The sequence below is a fragment of the Mesoplodon mirus genome, assembly GCF_964341445.2.
Source record: "Mesoplodon mirus genome assembly, chromosome: 15".
In the NCBI taxonomy this organism is placed as follows: domain Eukaryota; kingdom Metazoa; phylum Chordata; class Mammalia; order Artiodactyla; family Ziphiidae; genus Mesoplodon; species Mesoplodon mirus.
The window spans coordinates 46,897,364-46,912,802 of NC_138991.1; the positions used below are offsets into that span (position 1 = coordinate 46,897,364).

At 47.2% G+C, this 15,439-nt stretch overlaps 1 protein-coding gene and 1 pseudogene across 5 annotated transcripts in view; both read right to left on the bottom strand.

Annotated features, from left to right (window-relative positions):
* Positions 1–1,367: 1,367 nt before the first annotated feature.
* On the bottom strand, positions 1,368–2,083 carry LOC309817245 (large ribosomal subunit protein eL21-like; annotated as a pseudogene). Its single transcript has one exon. The product of its transcript is annotated as a large ribosomal subunit protein eL21-like (transcript).
* Positions 2,084–9,810: 7,727 nt separating this feature from the next.
* The window catches only part of TNRC6A (trinucleotide repeat containing adaptor 6A), a 99,980-nt gene continuing 94,351 nt past the window's right edge, over positions 9,811–15,439 (bottom strand). For all 4 annotated transcript variants that reach the window (XM_082600666.1, XM_082600665.1, XM_082600664.1 and 1 more), the window contains 3 exons: positions 14,087–14,157; positions 13,162–13,301; positions 9,811–12,646 (listed from right to left, as the gene is read on the bottom strand). In XM_082600666.1, coding sequence (XP_082456792.1) covers positions 12,271–12,646; positions 13,162–13,301; positions 14,087–14,157 — 587 coding nt within the window. In that variant the 3' untranslated portion in view covers positions 9,811–12,270. The remainder of the gene's footprint in view (positions 12,647–13,161; positions 13,302–14,086; positions 14,158–15,439) is intronic.

A 15,439-nucleotide genomic window follows, 5' to 3' on the forward strand; every position in this document is an offset into this window, starting at 1 on the left:
ATTCTCTGTGTTTGCTTGGGCCTCTTCCCTCCCTCCCTCCCTAATGTGCAGTGTGCATCTGCATTACACATTAACCAGAGCTCCTCAAAGATGGGAGTGCCTGCTCACCCGTAAAAATCAATTTTTTTCTTTCTTCTGACACTAGCAATGTAACTTCTTAAAAGAATAGTGTTCTTCCCCAACTCTGCAGGGGGTCATGATGACCTGCTTCTCGCCTTGTACATGCTTACTTGGACTATGTATCCTTGGTGAACTTTATGTAAAATCATCAGTATGTACATTTTGATATATGGTCCTTAGTCTCGAAAATGTGTATGACTGTGCTTTTGGCTTCTAACAGGCAAGTTAGCTCTCAGAGCTTTCTAAGAGTCTGTTTCCTGGGTTACAATCCTCAATTTGGCTCAAATAAAATTCTTTTTTTTTCTCCTTAACTTGATTGTTAATTGAATTTTTGTCGAAATAAGTAATGCTGCTATGAACACTGAGGTGCACGTATCTTTTCAAATTAGTGTTTCTGTTTTCTTTGGGTATATACCCAGGAGTGGAATTGCTAGGTCATGTGGTAGCTCTGTTTTTAGTTTTTTGAGAAACCTGCATACTGTTTTCCACAGTGGCTGCACTAATTTACGTTCCCACCAACAGTGCACAAGGGCTCCCTTTTCTCCACATCCTCGCCAACATTTGTTATTTACAAATAATCTTTTTTTTTTTCGGTACGCGGGCCTCTCACTGTTGTGGCCTCTCCTATTGCAGAGCACAGGCTCCGGACGCACAAGCTCAGCGGCCATGGCGCACGGGCCCAGCTGCTCCGCGGCATGTGGGATCTTCCTGGAGCGGGGCACGAACCCGTGTCCCCTGCATCGGCAGGCGGACCCTCAACCACTGCGCCACCAGGGAAGCCCCATGCACTCTTTTTTGTTTGGATTTTTTCACATAGCATCATTATTTTGAGATTCATCCATGTAGTTGGGTTTATCTATAGTTATAGTTCCATTGTATTGATTGATTGATCAATTGATTTTTTTAATTAAAAAATTTTAAAGTATAGTTGATTTACAATGTTGTGTTAATTTCTGCTGTACAGCTAAGTGATTCAGTTATACATATATATATTATATATACATTCTTTTCCATGACAGTTCTGTTGTATGGATATACCAAAATTTATTTTTTTATAAATTTATTTATTTATTTATATTTTATTTTTGGCTGCGTTGTGTCTTCCTTGCTGCATGCGGGCTTTCTCTAGTTGTGGTGAGAGGGGGCTACTCTTCATTGTGGTGCGTGGGCTTCTCATTGCAGTAGCTTCTCTTGTTGTGGACCACGAGCTCTAGGCGTGCAGGCTTCAGCAATTGTGGCATGCAGGCTCAGTAGTTGTGGCTGGTGGGCTCTAGAGAGCAGGCTCAGTAGTTGTGGTGCACGGGCTTAGTTGCTCCATGGCATGTGGGATCTTCCCAGACCAGGGCTTGTACCCGTGTCCCCTGCTTTGGCAGGTGGATTCTTAACCACTTCGCCACCAGGGAGTCCTTGTTTGTTTTTTTTTGTTTGTTTGTTTTTACAGTCCAGGTCTTTTATTTTCTTTACACCATCATGCCATGAATTCATAAGGAACAGGCTCCAACAGTTCAGGTTCCTTTCCATTGGTTCTCACGAAGTGTGCTTCTCTGGGTGGAGCAGGCTGGCACTTCAGTTGAACCCAAGTACCTTTCTCTTTGGCTTGCTTTTTTTCTGATCATTTTCCTTCACACGTTTCAGGAAGCTATGTTGGCTCTTAGAGTGCTTAATATGCTCGATATGCACATTAATTTTCTTGTCAAGAATCTTGCCCTTAACTTGTTTGTTTACAATGATGTCAACAGCATGCTGGGTAACATGGTAGACTTCCAGTTTTGCCATGGTAACATTTATGGGGCATTCCTTTTGAACAGTGCCCATTCCCTTGATATCTACAATGTCAACTTTCTTGTACATTCTCATGTATGTGGGCAGAGGAACAACTCCATGTTTTCTAAAAGGCCTAGAGAACAAGTAGCAGGTGCCCCTCCTCTTTCCCATTGTGTTGGTCATTTTGGCGAATTACTGGAAGATGGCGGTTCCGGCCAAAAGGAAGCCACAGTTTGTTTCTCTGTGCATCTGTTGGCGGATACTTGAGTTGTTTCCAGTTTGGGGAGACTGTAAATAAAGTGCTGTGCACAACAGCATAAGTCTTTGAATAGACACATTTCTTCCTTTCTCTTGAGTACACGCCTAGGTGGGGAATGACTGGATCACATGGTCAGTGTAAAATTAGGTGTTTAAGAAACAGCCAGGACTTCCCTGGTGGTCCAGTGGTAGAGAATCCACCTTCCAATGCAGGGGGCACGGATTCGATCCCTGGTCGGAGAACTAAGATCCCACAAACTGTGCAGTGCAGCCGCAGAACAAACAAACAAACAAACAAACAAAAAATTGTAGATTAGGGATAGTGGACTCAGATTGTATTATATTTCTGTTGTACAACTAAGGAAGCAGACTCAGGGCTATTCAATGTCATCAGCAAGGCCACCCAGCCATGCAACCATTCAGCACATCGTTATTATCTGCCTGCCACCAACCACACACTCTTCTGGGCACTGGAGAATCGAGAGGAGGAAAAACAGACAACCACTGTCTCTTAGGAAGCTAATGCTCTCATGCAAAAACTGTGCATGAATGTTCATAGTAGCATTATTCATCATAGCCAAAGAGTAGAAACAACCCAAATGTCCATCAGCTGATGAATGGATAAACAAAATGTGGTCTATCCATACAATGGAATATTATTCCATTTTCTGACACATGCCACACATAGATGAACCTTTAAAACATTATGCTAAGTGAAATTTGCACTAAGCCAGACATGGAAGGTCACATATCATATGATATAGATGGTTTATATAAAACGCCCAGAATAGACAAATCTATAGGGGCAGAAAGTAGGTTAGTGGTTGCCTAGGGCTGGCAGACGGAGAGGAGATGGGGAGTGACTGCTAATGGTACAGAATAATGAAAATGTTCTAAACCTGACCATGGTGATGACCCCACAACTGTGAATATACTAGAAACCACTGGATTTTATGGCATGTGAATTATCTCTCAAACTTGTTATGAAAAAAAAGAAGCAAATGCTCTTGGAGTGAAAGTAGATCAATAAAGACAAAAATACAACTGATTTTTTCCAGAAGTGGCAACCTACTGGAGGCATACACTTAAACCAGCTTTAGTTTGTCTGATCACTGCTCCTAACTATTCTACGTCTAATAGCACAGTTATTATGCTTTCTGTTATGAGGATAGTCTCACTCTGGGATTTAAGATTCTGTGTTAGTCAGGGTTCTCCAGAAGAATAGAAATAATAGGACATTTAAGGCATTGGCTTATGTGACTACAGAGGTCAGCAAATCTAAAATCTGCAGGGTAGTCCAGCAGGCTGGAGACCCAGGAAGAGTCAACGGTGTAGTTATAATTCAAAGGCCATCTGCTGTCAGAATTCATTCCTTCTTGTTCCAAGGAGGATCAGCCTTTTGCTCAATTAAAGCCTTCAACTGATTGGATGAGGCCCACCTGCACTATGAAGAACAATCTGCTTTAATCAAAGTCTACGAATTTAAATGTTAATCTTGGGACTTCCCTAGTGGCCCAGTAGTTAAGAATCTGCCTTCCAATGCAGGGGACAGGGGTTTGATCCCTGGTTGGGGAACTAAGATACCACATGCCGTGGAGCAACTAAGTCTGCGCGCTCTAGAGCCCATGGGCCACAACAAAAGATCCTGCATGCCACAGTGAAGATCCGTGTGCCACAACTAAGACCCAATGCAGCCAAATAAATAAATAAATAAATAAATAAATAAATATTTAAAGAAAAAATAAAATAAAATAAAAAAATTTTTAGGTGTTAATATCATCCAAAGACACTCTCACAGAAACATCCAGAATCATAACATCCAGGGGCAGGGACAGATGGCTGAGGGCCAGGTCACTTCAGAACAAGTCACGCCCCCTCCCCTCTTTTTAATGGTCATTTTCTTGGAGAGCCTCTCCCTTACCCTGCCCCTTCCCCCCACCAGGGTGGCAACGTCTTTCCTTAGCCTGTGCCCTCACTCCCAGGATGGAGACACCCTTCTTTAGCCTGTCGTCCCTCCCCAGGGTGGAGACCCTCACTGCCAGGGGTGTGCAAGTGCCCTTGGGAGTGAGTGCCTCTTCCATCTCACACCCCACGTACCTCCCTTGCCTCTCCACCATCCCGGTCCTGCCTCTCCAGGGAAACTGCATCCCCATCCCCCAAAGGGTGGGCTCCATCTCCCCATCCCTGAATATGGATGGATTCAGTTGTTCTCAGTACGTCTTGCAGGGAGGGCCTGCTCCCCCCAGTCTGTGACTGGAGGATGAGAAGGATGTCCCCAGCCCCCATGTGAGGTGCATGAAGAGCTGACGGGGGCGGGGCAGAGCATCCAGCCATTGCCGACAGGGAGCCATAGGCTGGTGGGGAGAGAGGGCTGGACCTACTGAGGGACTGGAGGGAAGCCAGTGGAAGGCTGGTGAGCTGGTGGAAAGGGCAACAGGGGAGGTCGAGGCCAACAGGGCCGGTCCTGCAGGGCCTTGAAGGCCACGGGAAGGAGCTTGTGGTTTTGCCAAGTGCAGTGGGAGCCACTGAAGGGCTGGCGGCTGGGGAGTGACCAGATGTGATCTTCACTCCACAGTCTGATGGGAGGATGACACTGCGTTTGTTCTGGTAACGCACTCGGACTCCTGGGAGATGGCAAGCGATGCTCTGAAGGAAATAAAACAGGGCACGTGCTACACCTGGCTTCTCATCCTCTGCGCTGTTGGCACTTGGAGCTGGATCATCTTTTGCTGTGGGGTCTGTCCTGTGCACTCAAGGACATCTAGTAGCATCCCTACCCACTGGATGCCAGGAGCAGTCCTCCCTCCCCCTAGTTGTAACAGCAAAGATGTCTCCAGACATTGCCAACTGTCCCCTGGGGCGGGGCCCAAAATCGCCGCCAGTTGAGAATCACTGTCCTGGACTTGAGAACAGCTGTGGGTGGGAGGGGACTATTCAAGAGGAGTCTGGGGAAGGGTTCTGTGCAAAGGCACCTCTGCCCGGGGTGGGATCAGGAGTCAGCCAGCTGAACACCTGGGTCATGACTGATTCAGAGGAAGAGGGGATGCCCCGGGGCAGGAGTGAGAAAGAAGGTCTGGGGAGGGCTGAAGAGAGGAGAGCAGGTGAGGACAGGGGGTGACAGTCTTGGGTACACCAGCTTGCAGGCTGCGGTAAGGGTTTGGATTTTTTCCTAAATGTTTTGGAAAGCCATTGGAGGGTCGTAAACGTGGTGGTGATGTAATTGAGCCGAGGCCCTAGAGTTTAGTGGTACAAGAGGACTTTCTGGGGTGATGGACTCAGGTTATATCTTGACTGGGATGAGGGCTACATGAGTGCACGCATTTGCCCAAACCCACTGAGTGGTACACGTTAGAACTGGGTTCCGGCAGTGTATGAAAATCATGTTGGTTTTTTTTTTTTTTTTTTGCGGTATGCGGGCCTCTCACTGTTGTGGCCTCTCCCGTTGCGGAGCACAGGCTCCGGATGCGCAGGCCCAGCGGCCATGGCTCACGGGCCCAGCCGCTCCGCGGCATATGGGATCCTCCCAGACCGGGGCACGAACCCGTATCCCCTGCATCGGCAGGCGGACTCTCAACCACTGCGCCACCAGGGAGGCCCTCATGTTGGTTTTTAATTTTTAAAAAAATTTTATTTATTTTTGCCTGCGTTGGGTCTTCATTGTTGCACACAGGCTTTCTCTAGTTGCGGCGAGCGGGGGCTACTCTTTGTTGCAGTGCGCAGGCTTCTCATTGCGGTGGCTTCACTTGTTGCAGAGCACGGGCTCTAGGTGCATGGACTTCAGTAGTTGTGGCTCGTGGGCTCAGTAGTTGTGGCTCGCGGGCTCTAGAGCACAGGCCCAGTAGTTGTGGCGCATGGGCTTAGTTGCTCTGCAGCTTGTGGGATCTTCCCGGACCAGGGATCGAACCTGTGTCCCCTGCATTGGCAAATGGATTCTTAACCACTGCACCACCAGAGAAGTCCAAAATTTATGTTGGTTTTTAAAAGGGTAAAAAGCAAAGCTCGCTCTAGCTGTTGTGAGGAGGGTGGACTGTGGGGCAGGAGCAGAAGCTGGGAGAAGAGAGAAGTGGCTCCAGCAGGAGACGTCCGGGCTGAGGTTGTGGGGGTGAGGTTGGAGAGATGGTCAGATTAAGGATCTCTTTTGGAGGAAAAGCAGATGGATTTTTGATGTTGGGGGTCAGGGACTGAGCTAGTAGGTGGTCTGATGAGAATTTCAACCCAGAGTGGTCTAATTCCAAAAGCCATGCCCTTAACCAATAAAGATTATTTTACCTACTCTCTCCCCCTTTTTTTTTTTTGGCCACAGGCATGTGGGATCTTAATTCTCCAGCGAGGGATCGAACCCATGCCCCCTGCAGTGGAAGGGCGGATGGAGTCTTAATCACTGGACCACAAGGGAAGTCCAAATGGTACCTACTCTCAAGGGCATGGGTGGGCCCATGGGAAGAGCTTTCCCTCTGCCATGTTCCCTGGGCCTTAGGCACTCAGGAAATCCCACTTCTGCCTGTCACCTGAACAGCTACTTATGTAACTAAGATGGTCTTTATTTTTATTATTTAAAAAAATTTTTTATTTATTTTTGACTGTGTTGGGTCTTTGTTGCAGTGTGCGGGCTTCTCATTATGGTGGCTTCTCTTATTGTGGAGCATGGGCTCTAGGCGCGTGGGCTTCAGTCGATGCAGCATGCGGGCTCAGTATTTGTGGCTCGTGGGCTCTACAGCACAGGCCCAGTAGTTGTGGTGTACGGGGTTAGTTGTTCCGTGGCATGTGGGATCTTCCTGGATCAGGGATCGAACCCGTGTCCCCTGCATTGGCAGGCAGACTCTTAACCACTGCACCACCAGGGAAGCCCCAGGAGTTGATTTCTAAAACTATGAAATCAGCGAAAACCCAGGTGGTTCAGTGATATGGTGCAACTGAGCAGGACCCTGAGGGGCTCCTGGGCACAAAAGCCTTTCTGGGTCCCCCATTTCTTATTTGCAGGAAAAAGGCTTCATTCAGCCTCCATGCCCTTCCCTGAGTTCCAAAGGGCAGGTTCAAACAGTTGCTAATCAGGGAAGGGAGGGGATGCAGAGACAAGGAAGGAGCAGTCAAGAAACAATAGTACAGCCTTGGGGCAGGGTCCTGGTTCCCCCTCAAAGGAGACATGTAACAATGTTTTTGAGCTGTGTTGCAGATACTGAAACGCCCACCAGGTGGGAGAAGTTAACTGTATGCTGTCCACAAGCACAGACCCCAGACTGGATGGATCCAGAAGGTTGATGAGGCTGACTCCCAATTGCCTCACCATCAACCAATCGGAAGAATATCCACAAGCTGACCACACCCTCTTGGAACCATTACTATAAATCTCCTCACTAACCCCTCCAGGTCAGGACACACAGTTTTGAGGGCACTAGCCCGCTGTGGCCCGTTTTGCCTGGCAAAGCAATAAAGCTATTCTTTTCTACTTCACCCAGAACTCTGTCTCTGAGACTCAGTTCGGTACCGGGTACAGAGGCCAGATTTTGGCTACACTGGTAACATGGTAATGGGGTCTATGAATTGGATTCAGGCTTGCAGACTGTTTAGATCTTGGGATCCAAGTTTGTCCTCTTCTAGAAGTTGCTGGACTGTGGATACAGCTTCCCTCACTATCCAAAGCCCAACCCTGCTGTACCAGCAGGTTGGGGTGCTTCTCTACCTAGTGAGTCGATGGCTGGTCAGGACAGGGGCATACTGGTCCCTGAGGGCTGAGACAGGGCCCAGAGACTCAGTGTAACCTAGCAGGACCCTATGGGGGCCTTCCCCTAGATACTCTGCTTTAGCTCCTCCAGGAAGTACCTAGATAATGGTATTTGATGCAAATTTCCTGAGTTGTTCTGCAGATGTGAAACAGCCCCCCACCAAATGGAAGGTGTTAACTACTTGATGACCATGAGCACATAGCCCCAGGCCTGCTGGAGCCTAAGGACTGATAGTTAACCCCTGTGACACCGCCCTGTTCCCTCATCATCAGCCAATCAGAGAATTGTACACGAGCTGATCAGTACCCTGGGACCCCCGCTCCCTCACCTGGCTTTTAAAAATGCTTTGCTGAAACCCTTGGAGCTTGAGGCTTTTTAGGGCATGAGCCATCTTGTCTCCCTGCATGGCCCTGCAATAAACCTTTCTCTGCTCCAAACTCTGACGTTTCAATTTGTTTGGCCTCACTGTGCATTGGGCACATGAACTTGTGTTAACATCAGGACTGGGAAGTCTCTCTGATGCCCCTTTACCAGAGCGATCTCTGACACTCAAGTCATCCAGAGCTGGAGCTCTCCAGCCCTGCTTCTTCAGTTCAAGTAGGGTTCGTGGGCCTTATCATGGCCCATCTTTCTGAAGCATCAGAGACTTTTTGAAGGACAGCAATGTAACTGGCTATTTGAGACATTATTTCTAGGTGAAAATGGGTATGATGGAGCCAAATGCAACATTCATATGCAGCTTTAGCCTAAAGTGAAGAGTTCAAAACTCTGCCCCCAGATCCCAGAGAGATCCACACCTTCCATCCTCTCCTTAACTTTGGGAGTGTGTTGGTGGACAAATTGAGCCACGCTGTACTAGGACTTTGTTTCCTGTTCTAGGGCCAGGCTGGGCCCTAGAGAAAACACATACAAACACTAGGTATGTAGAGAAGCCTTTAACATACTGTTATCCCCACCCCACCCAGGACCCTGCAAACACCTACTCAGAGGCTGGGCCAAAGCCCTGGTCTCTGTAAGGGGCTCTCAAGTTTCATCTGGGTGGTTTCTGGCTCTCGTCCAGGGACCCCGCCGCTCACATCTGAAATCAAAGGATCGACTGGAAAAGATCTCCTAAGCTTTGAAGAGGGAAAATCAGTCAAGTCCCAATGCATGCAAATTATTTCTCAGCCAAATGTTAAGCCAGCTTGCTCAGTGCAAGTCTTCCCATCTTGATTCAGCTATCTCCTCCTTCAGCTCAGTCGTTATCTTAACACTACTTAGACCCCACCTGTCAAGAACTTCACCTCCACCTTCCCTGGCTCACCCACCCTCACAGCTTGACAGCACGGCACTACCACAATTTTTGGTCCTCAAATGTCAACCGCCAACAGCTGTTATCCCTTCAGTATCTACTCAGCACCTACTCTGTGTGTGACCCCGTGGATTACAAAGACTAGCAAGAGATTATGCACTGGCTGCAGCTCACTCATCAACAGCAACGATCAGAAAGGGGATCGTGGTTTTGAAGCAAGCACCAACGGGAGGACGTACCTAAATTTGATGGAGAAAAAAAAAACACCCCGGGTAAGCTGAAGCCAGTGATGACTGTCTTTGAGGGAAAGGCAGGGTTGGGCAGGCCTACAGGGGAAGGAGAGTGGAGCCACAGCAGCGAGGCACAGCAGCTCAGGATGTCTAGAGCTAAGACACGTCCAGGGGCACAGAAGCTGTGTGGCCCTTGCGAGCTATATTTGGAGATGCATGACTGGACGTGTTACAATGTTTAGATCAACTCTTACAGGCTGTTAGTGACTTGAGGTCACAGAGCCAGGGGAATGTCATGGTCAAACTAATGGCCTGGACTAAAGACTAAGGGACAGGCAGTTGGGAGAGATTAAGATTTAGGAGTAACACAGTCGCTTAGGGACCAGAACTGTTGTATTTAAGGACTAGGCAAACACCAAACCACTTTTTAATTTTTTAAATCAAACACTTTATTTTCACATAACAAGCGCAAAAAACTCCCAAACACTTTAACAATACAATTAACGCGGTTATGAAGTCAATTATATACTCTACTCAAAGCCCCACAAGGTCAATCAGCTTAACGTTCCAAACATTTCCAGACGTGGCTTTTCAAAGCTACCTTTGGTTTTTGGAAAAACCAGTATGGAAGTCAATATACATTGAATGCATTGAACAACATTTGCTTATATTAAGGTGTCCACCAACATTAGCTTACACCTGGCAAGTTGGAGCATGATCTGAAGTCATACACTGAAATACGTACACAGGTTCTGCCCCGGAGCTCCTGCAGTGAGGAGGGAGGAGGGCCGTGAAGGGGGAAGAAAAAGGCCAGTCCAGGCTGTGGCATTTCTCGTTGTGTAACAGAGGTATGAGAGTTTAACACTAGAACACTGTCAAGTCATTAAGCTTCATGTTCCAAATGGTCTCTTGCTGAGGCTTGAGATGGGCACAAATGGTGGGGAAGATGAAGTCACAGAAGAGTTTTGAGCAACAAGATCCCAAAGATGCTCAAAGAGGGCAGGAAGGAGCAAGCGACAGTTTCCCATTGTTCTCACATTATTTCAGGGTGAAATTGTGTATAAGTTCGGATAAAATATTCAAATATTTGCTTAGATTTTTACCGGTTGCTCTATGAGAACCCTCATACATAGCAACTTTGAAACTTCCATTATAAAAAAGAGCGTACAAATAAATTCACAAAAAAGAGACAATTAATGTTGAGCAGCCAAAAAGTCATGGTTTATTATATCTGAAGAAATTTCATAATTCAAACACAACCAAACTGTACATTTTACAATCACATTCTATTTGTAAACAGTTAAAAGCCACTGACTTCTTTTGCATCTTAGGACACAAACAGTTAGAATCAAGGCAATGAAATGATGGCAAATTCTGTACTGTTAAAATTTTTACCCTTGTTTAGTCTCTCTTCTTTGACTAAGCAAGCATTATAATACCATTTGTGGGCAAAAAAAGGGGAAAGGAGAGAAAGAAATTTTAAAAATGGTGTAACTCGTTAGTTTGCAACAACATTTAAAATTTTCTTTATACAACGAACAATTCTGTAAGCCCAATACCTTGGTTACAGTATGCATAGTTACTGATTTCGGCTTTAAGGTACAACAGTTAAACATTAACACAGTCACAAGAGAGCAGAAACATATAGAGCCACTTGATGGGATTACAAAAAATTATTACCTACTGATTATTAGCAAACCATCATCACTCACTAATAAAAAGACAGCATCTGAAAGCAGAATCTCAAACTCCAGCTTTAAGCGTTTTTTTGTTTTTTGTTTTTTTTCTTTTTGGCAGAGAAAATTCTTTAACAGAGCAATATGTAGTATCAGTGCTAAAAGTTGGGGTTTTTCTTTTTTTCCTATAAGAAACTACAAGGAGGGTTTTTTTTTGTTGTTTTTTTTTTTTTTAAACTGGGGAACTGGTTTTCCTGAGAACCATGCTCTTTGATTTAGGACAGGAATAGAAAAACAAAAGAACATGGCCAAATGCTGCTCCTTTTTCCCAGAGATAGAAAGCATCTTTTAAATCATCCTCCATTTTTTTTTGTCTTTTAATTTTTTTTTTAAATGATGGAAGAGTAAACATTTTTTTCTCAAAAAACAAACAAAAAAATCTGTAAACAAGAAGGTTCAACGTGGGAACCCTCAAAACAAAATGGAAAGCCTATTCAAAGTGCAGGGCCCGTCCTGGGTGGCAGGTGGGCTGCAAGTCACAGCTGTGGCCACAGTTTTTCAAACTGCAGAGCGAAATTCTTTAGTTTTATAACATGAAAAAACTGGTGCAATACTTTCATTTATAGTCCTAAGTCAGTATCATAACTTGATCTTTTAAACTCCACGATACCACAATAAGGTAGGCAAACATCAAGGCATAGTAGAGAGCGCACACCTTTTAAGAACATCCTTGAGTAAACATTTACACTGGAACAGCTGCCCCCCCATATTGCCGATTAGACGGAGAGAACATCATTCAGTGCAAAGTTAAAAGCTCATACATTATCAGCCCAAAAAATGGTTTTGCAAAAAGAAAAAAAGAAAAGAAGAGAAAAAGAATGAATGGGGCGGGGGGGGGGGTAGAAAGGGGAAAAAAAAAAAAAGAACCCAAAGGCTAAACATGATGAATATACACAAGTGAGCTCATTCTATACGGTGTAGCATGTATGGCGCTATTTGGGAGTGTAAATAGATAGATACCTTTTCACATTATAATATTGGCCTGCATGATTCAAGTATTCAAACTGATATGTTTCAGGGAAAACAAAGTGGAAAATGTGCAGAGAATAGCTGTTCCCACAGGTGGCCCTGGCTGCAGGCGGCGAGCCCAACTTAGTGCTCCTTTCTTTCGCGTCTTGAGGTCGCAGTTCTGAGTCGAGTCTACACTGTTACATGGACTCTCCACCCCCACCCAGGTGGTCAACAGAAAGAAAAGCGTTAATGGGGGACGGGCTGCTAATTCCCCGGGGGTCGCTGCTGCTTGGGGGACCCCACAAGCTTGTGGAATAATGTGGGGTCCCCCAGAGGGAAGTGCCGTGAAGGTCTCCACAGTTAGCTCCCGACAGCCCAGCACCATTCCAGTGATTGAGATCGGTCCGGCTGGAGAATGAGTGGGAACAGTCGAGGGAGCCCAGCCGGCTCTGGCTGGACCCGAGAGACTGCCAGCTGGGAGAAGGGGTCAGAGACTGACTTTGTGCAAAGAAACGACTGATCTCCTCTTCACTGGCAAGCTCAGCAAGAATAGTAGTGTTCCCCAGTACACACCTGGAGGAGAGAGACACAAGCGGGCTAGCTGAGGGGTCTGAGTCAAAGTCAAGGTGACACTGTCTCTGCTACAAAAGCAGTGGAGGGCGAGAGGGAGAGGGCGGGGCACACAAGGACCCAGCGTGCCCTCCCTTCCAGCCAGCGTGTGCCCCGGAGGCTGCACACGGTGGGGGCACAGCGCCCAGGGCTCTCCGGGCCCAGCCGTGCCACCCAGTGCTGTTGTGGCATCAAGATCGTGTCTTCTTGTCTCCTAACAGGCAATTTAAGGGATTTTCTAGGGCCATTTGGATTTGGTGTGATGCACCCCTTCTGAGTACTGCCCCTGGAGCCCAAGACACAGTGAGGCTGCAGCCTTTATGACGCGCTCACCGTGGGACCCCAAGTGCTGGCCCAGAGATGGCACACAGAATCACCAGCTGCACTTCCATACACACGAGGGAGCCCTAACGAGAGAATTCCAAACTTGCAACCCCAAGGGCATTTTCCAGGTGCCATGCGCAGAATGGCCAACTTACATGTGCAGAGACTTTTGTGCCTTCACTACCTCTTCTTTTGAACTGTAACGGACCAAAGCATTTCCATGCGGGAGGTTCAGGTGGAATGTTATCAGTGGGCCATGCTGCATGCACAGAGTACGCAGAGTTGAGCCGTCAATCTAGGAAACAGAGCGGGGGAACTGCCAATTAGACGCACTGCCATGAAGACTGTCCAGGTAGGCTGTCCCAGGCTGGGACTCTGGTCCCCTCTCTCTTGCCCAAGGTCTTCACTCCTGGTGCCACTCTTCACTGGGACTCACTGCTGTGACAGGGCACAGTGCCCCCCTCCCCACCTCCACTGGTCCCAGAGCCATACCTCTGTGGCCTCTAGACTCCTGGACATTCCCCAGATCCCCAATTCCTTAGTTAGTCACTGACCCTGCTGTGGCTTCATGTCTTCTCTCTTCCCTGCCCTGAGGACAGGATGCATCAAGGCACTGCTCCCTGGGGAGGAGGGGGGTGGGCTCTTAACACCCAGCCTCCAGAGGAGGGGGCAGTCCAGGGACTAAGAAAATGTTCTAATCTAGAAGGGCAGACAAGTTTTCTCAAAGCGCAGTACAAGGACCACCTGCATCAAATTCATCTGAATGCCCTTATAGAAATGCAGATCCCTGACCCTAGCCCAGATATAGTAAATCAGAGTCTGTGAGGTGAGGTCTAGGACTCTGTACTTTTGGTCAGCTCCTGTGCATTTTATACTGTAAAAACCACTGGATCAGACCACCAGCCTGCCTGAGGCATCTAAAGACCATTCTCTGCTATTTCCTCTGCCCGGCCTTGACATCTACTCAGCACCACTTGGAAGGCCTGGGTAGTCCTCATCTCAGACATAAACCAGAATGGAAACCTTTGCTTCCATGCTACCTGGCGTATCAACATAAGCCAGGATACCTGATGTTCTTACCTGAGGTGTAAGGTTTTTCAGAACAAGCCAATTTGTTATTCTCCCTGAGCTGCTCTCACCCCAGCTGGAACCTAAACAAGGAAGAAAAAGGACAAGTCAGTTTTCCAAGACTGTGGCCTGAGTGACTGTTCAGGACAAACATACTCCAGTCAAACTGCAGACATTCAGGAGGATCATCTGGGCTCGTGGGGTCCTTCTCTTCCTTCTTACTTACCTGTGCGTCTACATGGGGTATTTTCTCTGTGGGCCCAGGACGCCAGCTCACTCCAGCTCTGACCAGGTGTTAATTTCTGGGGCACGTGGCTCTGCCTCTGGGGGGAGGGGGCTCAGAGGGCTGCCAGCTCATCACATGGTGGGCTAGTGAACCAAAGGCCAGATGCCTTTGGGGTCTTCCCATTTATAAAGCTAAAACTATCGCAAAATGGTAGCCTTTGGGGAATAGCCTCAGCTCATGATGATCAATTGATGACTTTGCATGCACGTCCCACAGGGTGTGAAGTTCGAGGGGATTTAAGAGCTTGCAGTCGTCCAGACATTCCTCGTTTCAGTCTGGGCTACCACAAGGGCTCCACACCTGGCTCTCCTGCCCGGCCCTACAGCATCGTCTCTCCCTCCCAGCAGCAGAGCTTTAAGACATGATCAAGTCACTTCTGTCTACAACTACTTAAAAGTGCCTCAGACCTGATGAGGATGATTATAATTTTTGTGACTTTCTGTTTGAATAAAAAAAAAATCCTACAAGGACTCAGAGGCAAAACATATACAAATCAATTTTCACTGCAAAGTAAAGGAGCTGTTACAGTGGAGGGTTACTGGACTGAACGTCAATATTATGACACAGTGTGAGTGTGTTTCGTGTTTGGTAATTGCAGTCATTGTAGCTTTTGTTGTGGTCATCCATTTACAATGCTTGGTGTCAGTGTATTTATCTCTTGTAAAAATAAAATACAGTGTGTGTGTGGAAAAAAAAAAGAACTTAAAAAACCCCCCAAAAAACAGTGCCTCAGAAACACTCCGGGTGGCTTAGGAAGATGGCTGCGTGACACAGCGCGTGCCCACTCAGCTTGCCCTGAACACCACCCTTTGCCAAGCTCCAGCAATTCCAGCAGGAAACCCTTGTGCTTTCACAGGTCTCTGCACCTGGCACATGCTGCGCCCTCTGCTGACCTGGCTGACTCTTACAGGCTTCCTGAGCCCACTGAACTCCACCAACCCTCCTGAGGGTAAGGGTGCCACCAGGCACTTAGCTGGCACCCAAAAGACGTCTGAGGCCTGAAAGAACCACTTACACATGACACCAATTACACGAACTTGCGTTCAGTAGCTTGGAACAGATTCATGTGCTTTTTTTCA